Source organism: Triturus cristatus, chromosome 6 (assembly GCF_964204655.1).
Source record: "Triturus cristatus chromosome 6, aTriCri1.1, whole genome shotgun sequence".
NCBI classification, from domain to species: Eukaryota; Metazoa; Chordata; class Amphibia; order Caudata; family Salamandridae; genus Triturus; species Triturus cristatus.
The window spans coordinates 113,355,411-113,369,067 of NC_140589.1; the positions used below are offsets into that span (position 1 = coordinate 113,355,411).

Here is a 13,657-nt window from a genome sequence, read left to right on the forward strand (position 1 = left end):
TGGTTTCCTTCAGGCATCAATAGAAGTCCACGACGAAACCCGACGCAAGTTCACACCTATGCACCCGCAGCCCGTGGGCTAGGTAACTTGGGTACTTCTGTGCTCACAAGGGTATTGACTATCCTAGGGTCTAGTTTCCGAGTCTCGACTTTCTAGCTATACCAGAAGTGTCCTAAAACTGCTTATTTCTAACTGCTAGTAATTCTATTGACTTTTACGCATTACGCGTGAGTGTTTCCACTCTGCACCTGAATCCCGTGGGCCTCCCACTTCCTAACTGTTGGTAGTATAGTGTAGCCCCAGCGATGGCCTAGGCCTATCCTGTGTTCGTGACAGTTGTTCTTATACCACTTACTTAGTATATGGTTTGCGTGGCCCCTAGGGCCTAACTGTATTACTTACCTGTGTGACTTAATGTATGCTTAAATAAGACTGTGTTGTACTTACCTCGAATCTCATAAAGAGTGCTGAGGGTTTGCCTAGAATAAATACATTCTATTTTTATATACATCTGTTGTGGTGTCCTTTCATTTGGTATTCAAGGGATTGCATATGGTATAACAGCTGGCTTCACATGCCATTCAGAGTTTAGCCTAAGACTGCTCTTGTCCATGCTACCACTAGGATAGCTGGTCTATAAGGTTGACTTTACAACCAATCACCATAAGGGTTGTTTGGACTGATACAAGGTGTACACTAGAATTAGTGACATCATATATCAGGCCAACTTCTCACATTCACCAGTTGCTTGAGTCCGAGGTTGGCGAGGTTGTCCAGCAGGGTGGCGGTGTTGCTGTCATTGTTGTTCTCCAGGTGGAAGTTGAGGTCCCCTAGGAGGATGTAGTCTGAGGAGGTAAGGGCGTGCGGGCTGACGAAGTCTGCGATGGCTTCGCTGAATTGTGTGCGCGGTCCCGGGGGTCTGTAGACGAGGGTGCCTCTGAGAGTGGTCTTGGGGTCGGTGTGTATCTGGAAGTGAAGGTGTTCGGCGGCGTTGAGGGTGTCGTCGGAGTTGGTCGTGATTCGGATGGTGTTTCTGTGGACGATGGCGATGCCTCCTCCGGCTTGGTTGACGCGGTCCTTCCGGGCGATCTTGTAGCCATCCGGGATGGCTGTGGCGATGTCGGGAGTTGAGGAGGCGTTCATCCATGTTTCTGTGAGGAAGGTGACGTCTGGTGATGTTGTGTCGAGAAGGTTCCAGAGTTCGACGGCATGCCTGTGGATGGAGCGGGTGTTGAGCAAGATGCACTTGAGGTGGTCGTTGCTGGAGCCTGGCTTGGTGGGTGCGGTGCAGGATCGGGTGCAGGTGAAGTTGCAGGCGTGGCAGGTGAATGCTCGTGAATGCTCTGTGGGTGCGTTTCGGGTTGGCTTGGTAGCAGGCTGGCTGTCGGCCGGTGTTGAGTGCGTGGAGGGTGGCGGCGTCGTATCTGTCGGGTCCAGGGGTTCTGGCGCTGGGCGCGGTCCATGCGTGTTTGTGCTTAGACGGGCTTGCCTTTGGCGCTCAATTGGTGTGCCCGCTGCGCGTACGCGCGTTCCCCGCCATATATGGCGAAGTGGGAGGGAGGAGCAGCTGGGAGGCGGGAGCGGGGCGGCGAATGGGGAGCGGGTGCCAAGAGAAGGGGGCGGGGCCGCAGGAGAGCAGCGGCGGGGAGTGGAAGGGGGGTGGAAAGAGCGGGAGAGCGAGGGCAAGCCTGGAGAGCAGGGGCCTTAAGGAGAGGCGGCAGCAAGAGAGGCCAAGAAGGCAGCAGCAGCAGAATCTGGGCACACGGGGGCCGTGCGGAGTGGAGTGGAGTGACCGGGTCAAGGGTCAATCTGGGTCTGATTCTCAACAGGAAGAAGTTATCTCTCTGTCCGTTCAAGGAAGCACGATTCCTAGGAGCCATTCTGGACACGTCTCAACAAGTCTTCTCCATCCCTCGAAAGGCAAGAGAAACTGATGTCCATGGCTCAGCTGTTGAGAAGAAGAAAGTATCTTTCAGTTCGCCATTACAAATCCCTGCTAGGAACAATTTCCTCTTGCATTCCTTTAATACCTCACTGCAGGTTATGGATGCGTTCACTTCAGGAACATCTCGACCTACAAAGGCGACAAGTGGACGGATCCTTAAACGACAAGGTGCTAATCACTCAGGCTATGAAACAGGTCGCCTTGTGGTGGACGAAGGAACAGAATATATCCCAAGGTCTATCCTTCGTAATCGATCCAGCTCCTCAAGTTGTGACTACAGATTCCTCGCTGGAAGGCTGGGGCGCGGTGCTACAGGATTTACATGTAAGCGGTCATTGGTTGCCTCAGCACCGCCTTCTTCATATCAATCTACTCGAACTCATGGCGATTCGTCTGGCTCTACGGGCTTTTCTTCCACGGCTGCAGGAATCGACTGTTCTCGTCCGCACGGACAACACCACAGCCATGCACCACATAAACAAAGAAGGGGGTACCAGATCTCTTCTGTTGTCACGGGAAGCCCAGAGGATTTGGAGGTGGACTATCCTTCACAGGATATCTCTGAGAGCAGAACATCTTCCAGGAATACTAAACGAAAAGGAGCACATGCTCAGCAGGCTGTCGTCATTCAGCCACGAATGGGAACTGAACCAGTCTGTCTTGCAGGAAATCTTTCACCGGAGGGGCAGACCTTCAATAGACCTCTTTGCCACCCCAGAGAACAAAAAATGCCAGTTTTACGCCAGCAAGCTACACCATCAAGGATCGCTGGGGAATGCGCTTTCGATAGCCTGGTCAGGCACATTTGTATATGCTTTTCCCCCCATTCCGTTGATACCCAGAGTACTCAGGAAGATCAAAACGGAACCGTGAACGATGGTCTTAATAGCTCCAGCTTGACCGAGGCAGTTCTGGTTCACAGAGCTTCATCTCCTCTCCCTGATCCCTCCATAGCAGCTACGGATGGTCCCAGACCTTCTCACGATGTCCCAGGGCCAGATCTAGCATCTGGACGCTCGCTCTTAACACCTAACAGCATGGTTCCTGATCAGCAAGAGTTTCTTGGGCTAGATCTCTCGGAGGAGATTAAGGAGGAGCTCTCTCAGGCCAGAGCGCCTTCTACTAATAAGACATACCATTTAAAATGGAAGTGATTCTGCATCTGGTGTCAGCAGGAGGGTTTCAACCCTTTTTCATCTCACCCTCACCAAGTTCTTCCATATTTCATGTCTTTGGCTAAACGGGGCTGGCTCATTCATCCATAAAGGTTCATTTGGCGGCAGTTTCTCGCTATAGACTCACTGCATCTGGTCCTTCTCTTTGGTCAGTCAGGATTGTCAAGCAGTTCCTCAAAGGCCTCTTTAGAGTCTTTCCTCCAGTGAGGCCTCCGCCTCCTATGTGGCATTTGAATTTGGTTCTCATCCAGCTGATGAAGCACCCCTTTAAGCCGATTCATCGAGCAGATTTGAAATTCTTTTCTTGGAAGATAGCGCTTCTCCTAGCTCTCACTTCTGCAAGAAGAATGGGGCAATTACAGGCTCTGACAGTCCAGGAACCCTTTCTACAATTCAAGATAAATACACTGATCCTAAGGACTAACCCAAAGTTCATACCTAAGGTGCCTTCGGCCTTTCGTTTAAATGGGCCGGTGATCCTTAAGGCTTTCTTTCCTCAGCCCTCTACGCCGGCAGAAAGAGCACTCCACGATCTGGATGTGCAGGGATGTTTGAAGCCCTATCTGGACCGTACTAAAGAATTCCGAAAATCTTCTCAACTGTTTGTTTCATTTAGCCCTCCCTGCAAGGACTTGCCCCTGTCCAAGCAGGGGATTGCTCGGTGGGCGGCCAGTGCCATAAGTTTTTATCATTCAGCAGCGGGCAAACCCCTGGAGGGTAGAGTCCGAGCACATTCTACAAGGTCCATGGCTTCCTCTACGGCCCTCTTTGCTGGTGTCCAGATCAAAGATATCTGCAGGGCTGCAACTTGGAGCAGCTCGCGCACCTTCACAAGACATTACTGCCTGGAGGCCTCGACACAGGAAGACACGGCTGTAGGCCAGGCAGTCCTGAGGAACCTCCTCCATTGAGTGGTGAGCTTTCCTTTCTTCCCACCTTCCTTTCTTTTTTGTTATTGGCACATTTTGGTTTTGGAATTGTATGTATATTTACTTTTATTCTTAAATGTTATTGCACTGTTTTTTAATGCAAGGAGAGAGCAAAATGTGCTTCAGACTGCTAGCTACTCTGATACAAGCTATGGGAATCTATGAAAGTTCCAATACTGGAGTAAGAAAACAAGTTACTTACCTGTAGCTTTGGTTCTCCAGTATTGGTAACTTGCATAGATTCCCATGCGCCCACCTTCCTTCCCTGGGAAAGCTCAGCCTTCAGCATGTTTTGTTATACTGTTAAACAACAGCTACGAAAATCTGAGGCTCTGAGGTTCTCTCAGGAAGGTTCTGTGGAGTGAGGCTATTTTGATTGGTGGTTGCATTATTTTGGTCTCTTTTACAAAAAGAGGTGGATATGCTACAAAATGTGATGAGGCCTCGGCCTTTCCTTCTTTTTTTGTACCTACTGCTATGTTATTTTTATTTACCGAGACTCCCATTCAGACGACGGTGAATGATGCAAGCTATGGGAATCTATGAAAGTTACCAATACTGGAGAACCAAAGTTGCAGGTAAGTAACTTGTTTTCTTCTATAGTATGCACAAGATGTTGTGGGTGAGAGCTGCGCACTAACACATGTAGTAGGACTTGGAAAAGCCCAACCTTAGGGGTTTGAATTTGAGCACTAGATCAAGGAGATGTTAACTGGAGAAGCCCCTCTATTAAAGATCAGTTGATGATTTCTCAGCTAGTAATGTGGAAAAGAAAGGGTTCTGTGAATGGCCTCTGCATTATCGAGGACAGGGAGGCTCTTGTGAGCTCAAAATTGAAAGAACTTGAGATTACCAACCAGGGTGGATTGGTAGATTTGTCTCTTTACCTTCCTTCATGGGTGAGTTGTGATTTTCTTTTTGTTTTCACACCTATGACTGTAATACTCCAAATTGGCTTAAAAAATAAACTTCATTGCAATGTTTGTGACCTAATAAAGGGTAAAAATTGTATGAGTGGACTGAGTGCATACTTCTGTGGTGGAGGCAATTGCCCACAGAAATATGGGGGGAGTCAATCCACTCTGACCGTTCTGCTAATGTTTATGGTCTTCAAATCTGGAAAACAGCAAATTTTTCAGAATGTTAAAATAGATAGAAAACTACGTTTTTTTTTTTTAATTGCACTGTTACTTTATTGTCAAATATTTTCTGCTTCTCCATTCAGCAAGCTGCCTTTTCTTTGCTCTCTTTATATACACCAATTACATTTTCCATTTCCTCTTTCTGCAGCGACCTCGATACGAACAACTGAAGGAAGTTCTTAATCGAATCCCAGAAATTAAAGATTATTTCTTGTCGACATACGATAAAAAAGTTCTTGGTGCTTCCATTTCACCACAGGACTACATCCTAAGGAAATATCACTTCAAACAACTTATCCAAAGCTTCATTGGGGTAAGACATAAACAGTGCACACAAATGCCTTAAGATTGGCCATTGTATTTTGTGGGGCAGATGGAAAGCTCATTGTGATTGTGATTGGGAATGATTGTACAAATTCTCAAAGGGTTCAATGTGCTGAATGAAGCCTGCCAAAGAACCTTTTGTTGGGCCCACTAAGTAAAATCAAAACAAATCAAAAAAGTTAACCATGTTTTTCATGTCACGGTATACAAAGTAGTTAATGCATTGCTGATGGCTACTTCTACCTGCATATTCATCATCTCTTGATTCTACTCTAGGTGCCAGTTTGGATCTGGAAAGTTTAGAAACGTCTCTCTTGCGTCAGTAGGTGCCTCCTTGACTCTGGGAACAACACTAGATAAGACATCATGGAGCGATATAAAAAGCCACCCCAGATCACTGTTCCTTTTTTCACCCACCCTTCAATGCAAATTGGATTTGTTCTCCTGAGAACATTTCCTTACAGATAGTCTTTTTGCAGTGTTTAGACAGACTTGTCTCCCTAAAAATGCCAGGGTTGAAACTGTCTTCCCTGTCACAAACAATGTCATTGTCAGACTCTCACAACTACTGTGTGTGGTGAATGGGGCCCAAATACTAAGTCATGTGAGAGGTGTGACTTATCATTAAAGAGTGGGAGGCAAAGCTGTTCATGGCGTGGGCTGCACACAAACGTCAGGGCTTTCATCGCTCTAGATCTGTCTTGTACAAGGACTGCCTTCTGCTTACCTGTGGACAGCAAATCCTCAAAACGGGCCACTTCTTACAACAGGACACGTCCTCCAGAAAGAAGCACAGGAACCATTACAAAAGGAAGCTTGAGATTCCCAATGTCACACTATTTCAAAGGTAGGTCTTGACATCAATAACTTTGTTCCATGACTCCAACCTCAATGTCATATCCTTGGACCCAGATTTGATAGAGATGCACATAGCACATATTTGGGCTTGGTGACTGCTCTGGATCTAGAGCCCCTCCATTTTCAGAGCTTCAATCCCTTTGCGCTGATCCTGCACAGATGTGGCTTTCACCAGGCTGTGTTGGCCCCTTATCCACTATTGGGGTATCTTTCATAGATTCACATGCTTGAATCATACCCCGTCGTCAAGATGGGAGTACCTGGTAATGTCACCATAGACATAGAAGTTAAACGGCCTAGAGCCTCATATTTAGTAACATATCAGAGTCCTTATTTAAAAAAGGACTAAACTTAAGAGAACAACCAATAAGCTGACACCACCCTCTAGAACCTTTCTGAAGGGAGCTCCAGTCCCTCACATTTTCTACCGCAAGTCGTGCTAGGGAGTCTGCACTGAGCTCTGCTCAGTTTTTTCCTCATAATAGATTTTATTCTTTGATTCAAGATATTGTTTCAACTAGAATTCTTTTGCCTGAGTGAATTCCACAGATTTCTTCATGTCGGACACACCTAAAAAAGGCCTTTTTAGGTGGTACCTGCAGAATGCAAAGGCTGCCCATCGATGACCACCATAAAGACTCCCCTTTAATGCCTTTATCCTGATCATAAAGCACAGGATTGTAAGGTAGTTCGCACTTTTTCATCAAAGACTTTAAAGGATCGTGAAGGGATGCAGTTATTAGGCTGCAGAGGCTTAAAGACAGGGAGGACCCTGTATCTTCTGAGGAGAGCGCGAAGGTTCCTCAAGATCCTCCTCGACGAAGCCTCAAAAAAGACAACTGGCCGTCTCCAGAGCATCTCCTTCGCATCAGAGTTTGATTTCTGTCAAAAAATAATTTCAGAAATCAGCTACAGACCCTCCTGCTCCTCCGGTGAAAGTAAACATGCTATTAAAAAGCCTTCCTCAGCCCCGTCGACGGACAGCTTGTCGATGGCAGTACCGACAACAAGACCCCCCACTGACTGTTGTCGGAGTAACTTAGTCGGCAAAAAACGTCGCCACGGTTTGTCTCGTCAGGGTCAATTTCATTGTCGACGACATCTTAGTCGACGAGTCAAGGTCCTTTGTCGAGTAAAGATACTCAAAGTCTGCGGCGGTGAAGATTCTGACAACCATCTCGACTATGACTACGAGTGCTTTGTCGATGGCGTTGCCTGCGTCGACGACAAGTCTACCGTCGACAATTCTTTCGTCGAAGATTTTTCCCACTGCATCGTCGACGGCTTCGACAACAGCTGCATCGTTGACCACTTCGACAACAGCTGCATCGTTGACCACGATATTGTCATCTATGCCAGTTGCGTATGGGACAATACCACTGCCCATTGATGGTTGCTCAACGACTGTATGTGTACAGACGACTACCTCGTCGATGACACCAAAATCTAGATCAGGAAAACTAAGAGAGAGACCGACACCCTCATAACTTCTCGTAGTAGGGTTCAAGCCTTATTACCAACTCATCTCTTGGATGACGATGATGATTTGGACAAATACAGCTTGTTTGGGGATGTACAAAGTCCCTCGAAGTTGAATCTTAAGTACCAGGTGTTGGAGAGTAGGATTTGCTTCTTATCGTTATCCCCACTTTTTGCAGATGTTTCACTGTTTTTGACTTGGTCTGACTGGGATCCTGCTATCCAGGACCCCAGCCTAGCTGCTTTCTCTCCAAATTGATTGCATGTACTTTAGGTACACTTCATATTGGATTCTGGGGTACCCTTATAAGTCCCTAGTATCTGTAAGAGACACGTTCGTGATAGATTCCTTACCTTAGAATAGCCCCAGGCGTCAGACTGGATCCGGAAAGTTTTCGTCAGCAGTACCCCTGCGCATCCTTGGGCGTCGTCGTATGGCTCCGCGTACGTTGCTGCCGTTGTAGCCGCCGAGATGACGTCATCAGAGCTACTTAGATGCGCCCACGCATGCTGACATCAGTTCCTTGTTTTTCCGCGCAGATGCGACAGAGAGCGGTACCCCTAGTTAAAAGTTTTAACTTGGTTTCTGACAACTTCCTTTGGGATGTACTTGACTCCTGGTGCATTAGAGATGCCCGGGTTTAAGTCCTGTAGGGCAGGCCGTCGAAATATCGGACCCTCACTACGTGTCTCTTCTGCTTGGGGCACGCCCATGACCCCGAGGCGTGCCCCGATTGCCGGGCCATGGCGTCGAAAGCTTTGCAGGAGTGTTCCCGAAAGTTGTTGGTCTGGCAATCGGTTCCGCGCCGATTAAGGTCTCAATCCCGTGGTAGGTCAAGGGACCGGTCGCTGAGCCATCAGCATCGCATGTCGGAATCGGGGACAGGTAAGTCTCGGCACCATAAAAAGTCAAAGAAGCGTCATCGCTCTTCTACCGTCACCGGTCTCGGGACGCATTGGAGGGGGCAGGTGGTAACTCCCCCGCGGCTCCGTTGGAGCCCCCGTAGTTGCCTGCGGTCTACCCTCCCTTTCCAGGGTCGCACGTGACTTCGGACAAGGTGCAGACCTTTATGTCGGCCTTGCACCATTTGTTTGCCCCCGCTGGGTCCCTCCGGAGCGCCTTCGGGCCCCGCGGATCCGTTGGAAGGGTTTGCCCCCGTACTGCCGCCTCTGGCCTCGGCTACGCCGGCACCATACCTTGTGGCACCGGCTCCGGCCTCAGTGCTGGTGCCGGCCCTGGATTGGGCAGCGGCGCTGGGTGCCGCCGCTGACGCCGGACAGCACCGGACGGCGCCAACCCGGGACTGGTAACTTACCCTCCCATTCCGGGCGACCCCAGCTTTCTCTGCCAGCTCTGGGTTGCGGCGGTGAATAATGCGTGCCTGCTAGGCCGCTATTCGTATTCTGTGTGGGACACTGTGGCACATGTGCTGCCTCAGTGCCCTGTGGAAGCACGGGCGGTTCTCTCCCAAGCCATTACCGAAGGGAGAGATGCTGCGAAATATACTATTCGTTGTGGGCGTGACAAGACCGATTCTCTCGGTAGGGCACTTTCCACAACTGTGGCGCTCTGTTGTTATGCTTGGCTCCGCACTACTGGCTTCTCTGGGGATGTTCAAAACACCCTGTTGGACATCCCCTTTGACGGTACATGCTTCTTTGGTAATAAGGCGGATAGCACCCTAGAACGCATTAAGCTACGGCCCAGTCTTTGGGTCTCGCCACCACTCGTACTCCCTCGGGGTCTGCTTTTCGGTCCTTTCGAGGTCAATGTTGGGGCGCCCAGGCGCGTTCTTTTCAGACCCGCAAGTCTGCGCAGCCACAGTCTCAGCGCAGCCGTGGACGTGGGACCCGCTGCGGTGGATGCCAGGGACAGCAGATGGGTCAGTTCACCACCTCCCCTACCGCCGCCGCCTCTAAACCTTCCTAGTCCGGTGTTTCAGGCCCACCTGGTGCCAGTGGGTGGCAGGATTCGCCATCACCTTCCCCACTCGGACAGGTGGGTTCTGCAAATAGTCTGCAGGGGCTACTCCCTCCCCTTCGAATCTACCCCTCCAGCCATGCCACCTCAGTACCACCGCATGTCGGGGGAACACTTGGCACTTCTCCAGCAGGAAGTTACTGCCCTCTTGGCCAAGGGGGCCATCGAGGGCGTTCCGACGCCAGAAGTAGGTCGTGGTTGTTACATCCACTACTTCTTGGTTCCGAAGAAGGACAAAGGTCTGCGCCCTATCTTAGACCTCCTGAACGTCAATCGCTTCCGGAAGGAGAAGTTCAAGATGCTCACACTAGCTCAGGTCTTGTCTGCTCTAGACCCGCAAGACTGGCTGGTAGCGTTGGACTTGCAGGATGCCTATTTGCATATTCCCATCCTGCCAGCCCACTGGCGTTACCTACGGTTCACAGTGGGCCACGAGCACTTTCAGTTCACCATGCTCCCTTTCGGCCTTACCAGCGCCTCTCGGGTGTTCACGAAAGTGATGGCGGCTCATATACACAGATCAGGTGTTTGTCTTCCCCTATCTCGACGACTGGCTGTTAAAGGCGGGCTCGCCCCAGGCAGTCGCCTCCCACCTCCAGACTACGGCCGACCTCCTGCATTTGCTGGGTTTTTCCATCAACGTGCCGAAGTCGCACCCTATTCCCTCTCAGAAGCTCCTCTTCATCGGAGCATTTCTGGATATGGCGCAGTTTCTGGTTTATCCTCCCGAACAGCGAGTCTGGGACATTCGGGCTATGATTACGATCTTTCAGCCCAGGTCCTGGGTTTCGGTCAGGAAGACACTGAGGCTGCTGGGCGTCATGGCCTCCTGCATCCTGCTGATCTATCATGCCAGATGGCATATGCGAGCTCTGCAGTGTGACCTGAAGTTCCAGTGGACGCAGCATCGGGGGAACCTGTCCGACTACATCCAGATCTCAGAGGGCACTGCACAGGACTTGCAGTGGTGGCTCACAAACCAGCGTTGGGTCAGCGGCAGATCCTTCTCCCTTCCCCAACCAGAGCACACAGTAGTGACGGCGCGTCCCTCCTGGGATGGGGCGGCCACATGGGAGAGGCGGAGATCAGAGTCCTCTGGTCTCCGGCGGAGTCAAAGCTCCATATCAACCTTTTGGAGCTCAGGGCGATCCTACTTGCACTCAAAGCATTGCTTCCCTCTGTCAAGGGGAGAGTAGTGCAGGTGTTCACAGACAACCCCACCGCCATGTGGTACTGCAACAAACAGGGCGGGGTGGGGTCGTGGACCCTATGTCAGGAGGCTCTACGCCTCTGGACGTGGCTGGAACTTCACCTGGCAGGTTCTCTGAATGCCAGAGGTGGACGAACTCAGCAGACGGTGCATGTTGGATCACGAATGGCGTCTTCATTTGGAGGTGGTGCAAAGTCTCTATCAGAAGTGGGGAGATCCTTGGTTAGATCTATTCGCCACCGAAGAGAACGCGCAATGTCAGCAGTCCTGCGCGTTGGAGTTTCCAAGGCGGCACTCGCTAGGCGACGCTTTTTGTCGCGAGTGGAATTGCAGTCTGTTGTATGCCTTTCCGCCTATACCACTTCTGTGTGCTGAAGAAGATCAGGCGCGACCGGGCCCAAATCGTTCTTGTGGCACTAGACTGGGCTCGAAGAGTTTGGTATCCCAGGCTACTCGGTATGAGCGTAGATCCCCCGATCCGACTGCCTCTTCGGAAGGATCTCCTGTCGCAGCAACAGGGAACAGTCCTCCACCCGAACCTGTCCAGCCTCCACCTCCTGCGTGGAGATTGAGCGGCGACAGCTGATTCCATTTGACTTGGCTCCCGAAGTCTGCAATGTGATTCTGGCTGCCAGGCGTCCCTCCACTAAAACGGTATACGCCTGTCGGTGGAAAAAATTAGTGGCATGATGCACAGAAAAATCTGTTGATCCTCTTGCTGCCCCTCATTCTGAGATCCTATTGTTCCTCCTTTCTTTGGCCCAGCAGAGCTCTGCTTTGGGCACTATCAAGGGCTACCTCTCCGCTCTTTCAGCCTTTCTTGGGTTGCTTGATCAGCCCTCTCTTTTCAAGTCCCCAGTTGTCAGTAGATTTCTCAAAGGCATTACTCACCTTTTCCCTCCTATTCCTTTTGTGATGCCTCAATGGGATTTGAACCTGGTTCTCACATATCTGACGTGCGCTCCATTTGAGCCTCTTCATAACTGTCCACTGCAGTTATTGACTTTGAAAATTGTCTTCCTGGTGGCCATCACCACCGCTCGGCGGGTGAGTGAGCTCCAGGCTCTTTCCTGCAAATCTCCTTTCCTGGCGATTCATCCGGTCAAGGTTGTGCTTCGACCGCGTCCCTCCTTTCTACCACAAGTAGTATCTGCATTTCATCTCGGGCAAACTGTAACTCTGCCCACTTAATTTTCCACCTCCGCACCCTTAAGTGAAGAGGATAGGCTCCACCGTCTGGACCCAAAACGTGCGCTCTTGTTCTGTCTCAACCGCACACAACAGTTCTGGGTGGATGACCAGCTCTTAGTTGGCTACGTGGGTGCCAAGAAAGGCCGGGCACAAGCGGACTATCTCCCGTTGGGTGTTCCTGTGCATTAAAGCCTGTTACTCTCTGGCTAAAAACTGGCTAAAAATGAACCTCCGGTTGGGCTGCGCGCCCATTCTACCAGGGCGACGGCGGCTACCACAGCATTGGGACGTGGTGTCCCCCTGCAAGACATCTTGCTTAGGCCTCATTGCATACTTTCACTAAGCACTGTTACCTTGACAGTCCGGTCCGGAGAGACGGCTTCTTTGGCCGTTCAGTTCTCTGTGTCTTTTTGGTGTAATCTCACTTCGCAGACCCACCACCGGGGTTGGTATTGCTTGGGTATGTATTCTAAGGTAAGGAATCTATCACTAACGTGTCTCTTTCAGATGCACAAGTTACTTACTTGTGTAACGATATATCTGTATGAGACATTAGTTAGTGATAGATTCCTTTCCATCCTCCCCGTTCTGCGAACTGTTCTCTAGGGTTCATCATCCCTTTCAGGGCCCTAATTCTATTGCACCAGTAGTCGGTCTCTGGCATGGCCCTGCGCTTCTGGCATGGAAAAGTTGTGTACAGAACTGACGTCAGCGTGCGTGGGCGTGTCTAAGTAGCTCTGGTAACGTCATCTCGGCGGCTACGACGTCAGCGACTTACGCAGAGCCGTACGACGACGCCTACCGACGTGCAGGGGTGCTCCTGACGAAAACTTTCCGGATCCAGTCTGATGCCTGGGGATATTCTAAGGTAAGGAATCTATCACTAACTAATGTCTCTTACAGATATTTTGTTACACAAGTAAGCAACTTGTGCATATGTTATACTATATACCCAGGGCATAGGTACCCCAGAGGCCTCTCAGGGGCTGCAGCATGTATTATGCACCCCTGGGAGACCAATCAAAATGACACAACAGGTCTGCTACAGCAGCCTGTGTAAGGTGGTGTATGCACCCCTTACTTAGATATAGGTTCACTATATCTATCCATATCACTATACATCTGAACCTATCAGTCACCCCTATGGCAGGCCTTATCAATCCTGAAGGCAGGGTGCTGGATTTTATGTGAGAGGGTGCCCATGCATGAGCAAGAGCCCCTCAGCAGCTTTCGGAACCTCTATTCCGGGGTTGTTTGTGATGTAGCCAATCATATACTCTTAAGTGTATTCTAACCTTGCGGTAAATGCTAACTTTAAAACGGCTGCATGGAAACATGTCGTGTTTGGTGTCAAACACCTTGGAATCATACCTCCACACCAGTAACTGGTGTGGGAGGTATGATTCCACCCTACTAGAGGGAG

The 13,657-nt window shown here is 50.1% G+C and overlaps 1 protein-coding gene across 1 annotated transcript in view; it reads left to right on the top strand.

Moving 5' to 3' along the window:
* Positions 1-13,657, top strand: part of LOC146816480 (exportin-5-like) — a 1,728,456-nt gene that overhangs the window by 1,666,016 nt on the left and 48,783 nt on the right. The window contains exon 31 of the mRNA XM_085610324.1: positions 5,340-5,504. Within this exon, the coding sequence (XP_085466450.1) occupies positions 5,340-5,504 (165 nt within the window). The remainder of the gene's footprint in view (positions 1-5,339; positions 5,505-13,657) is intronic.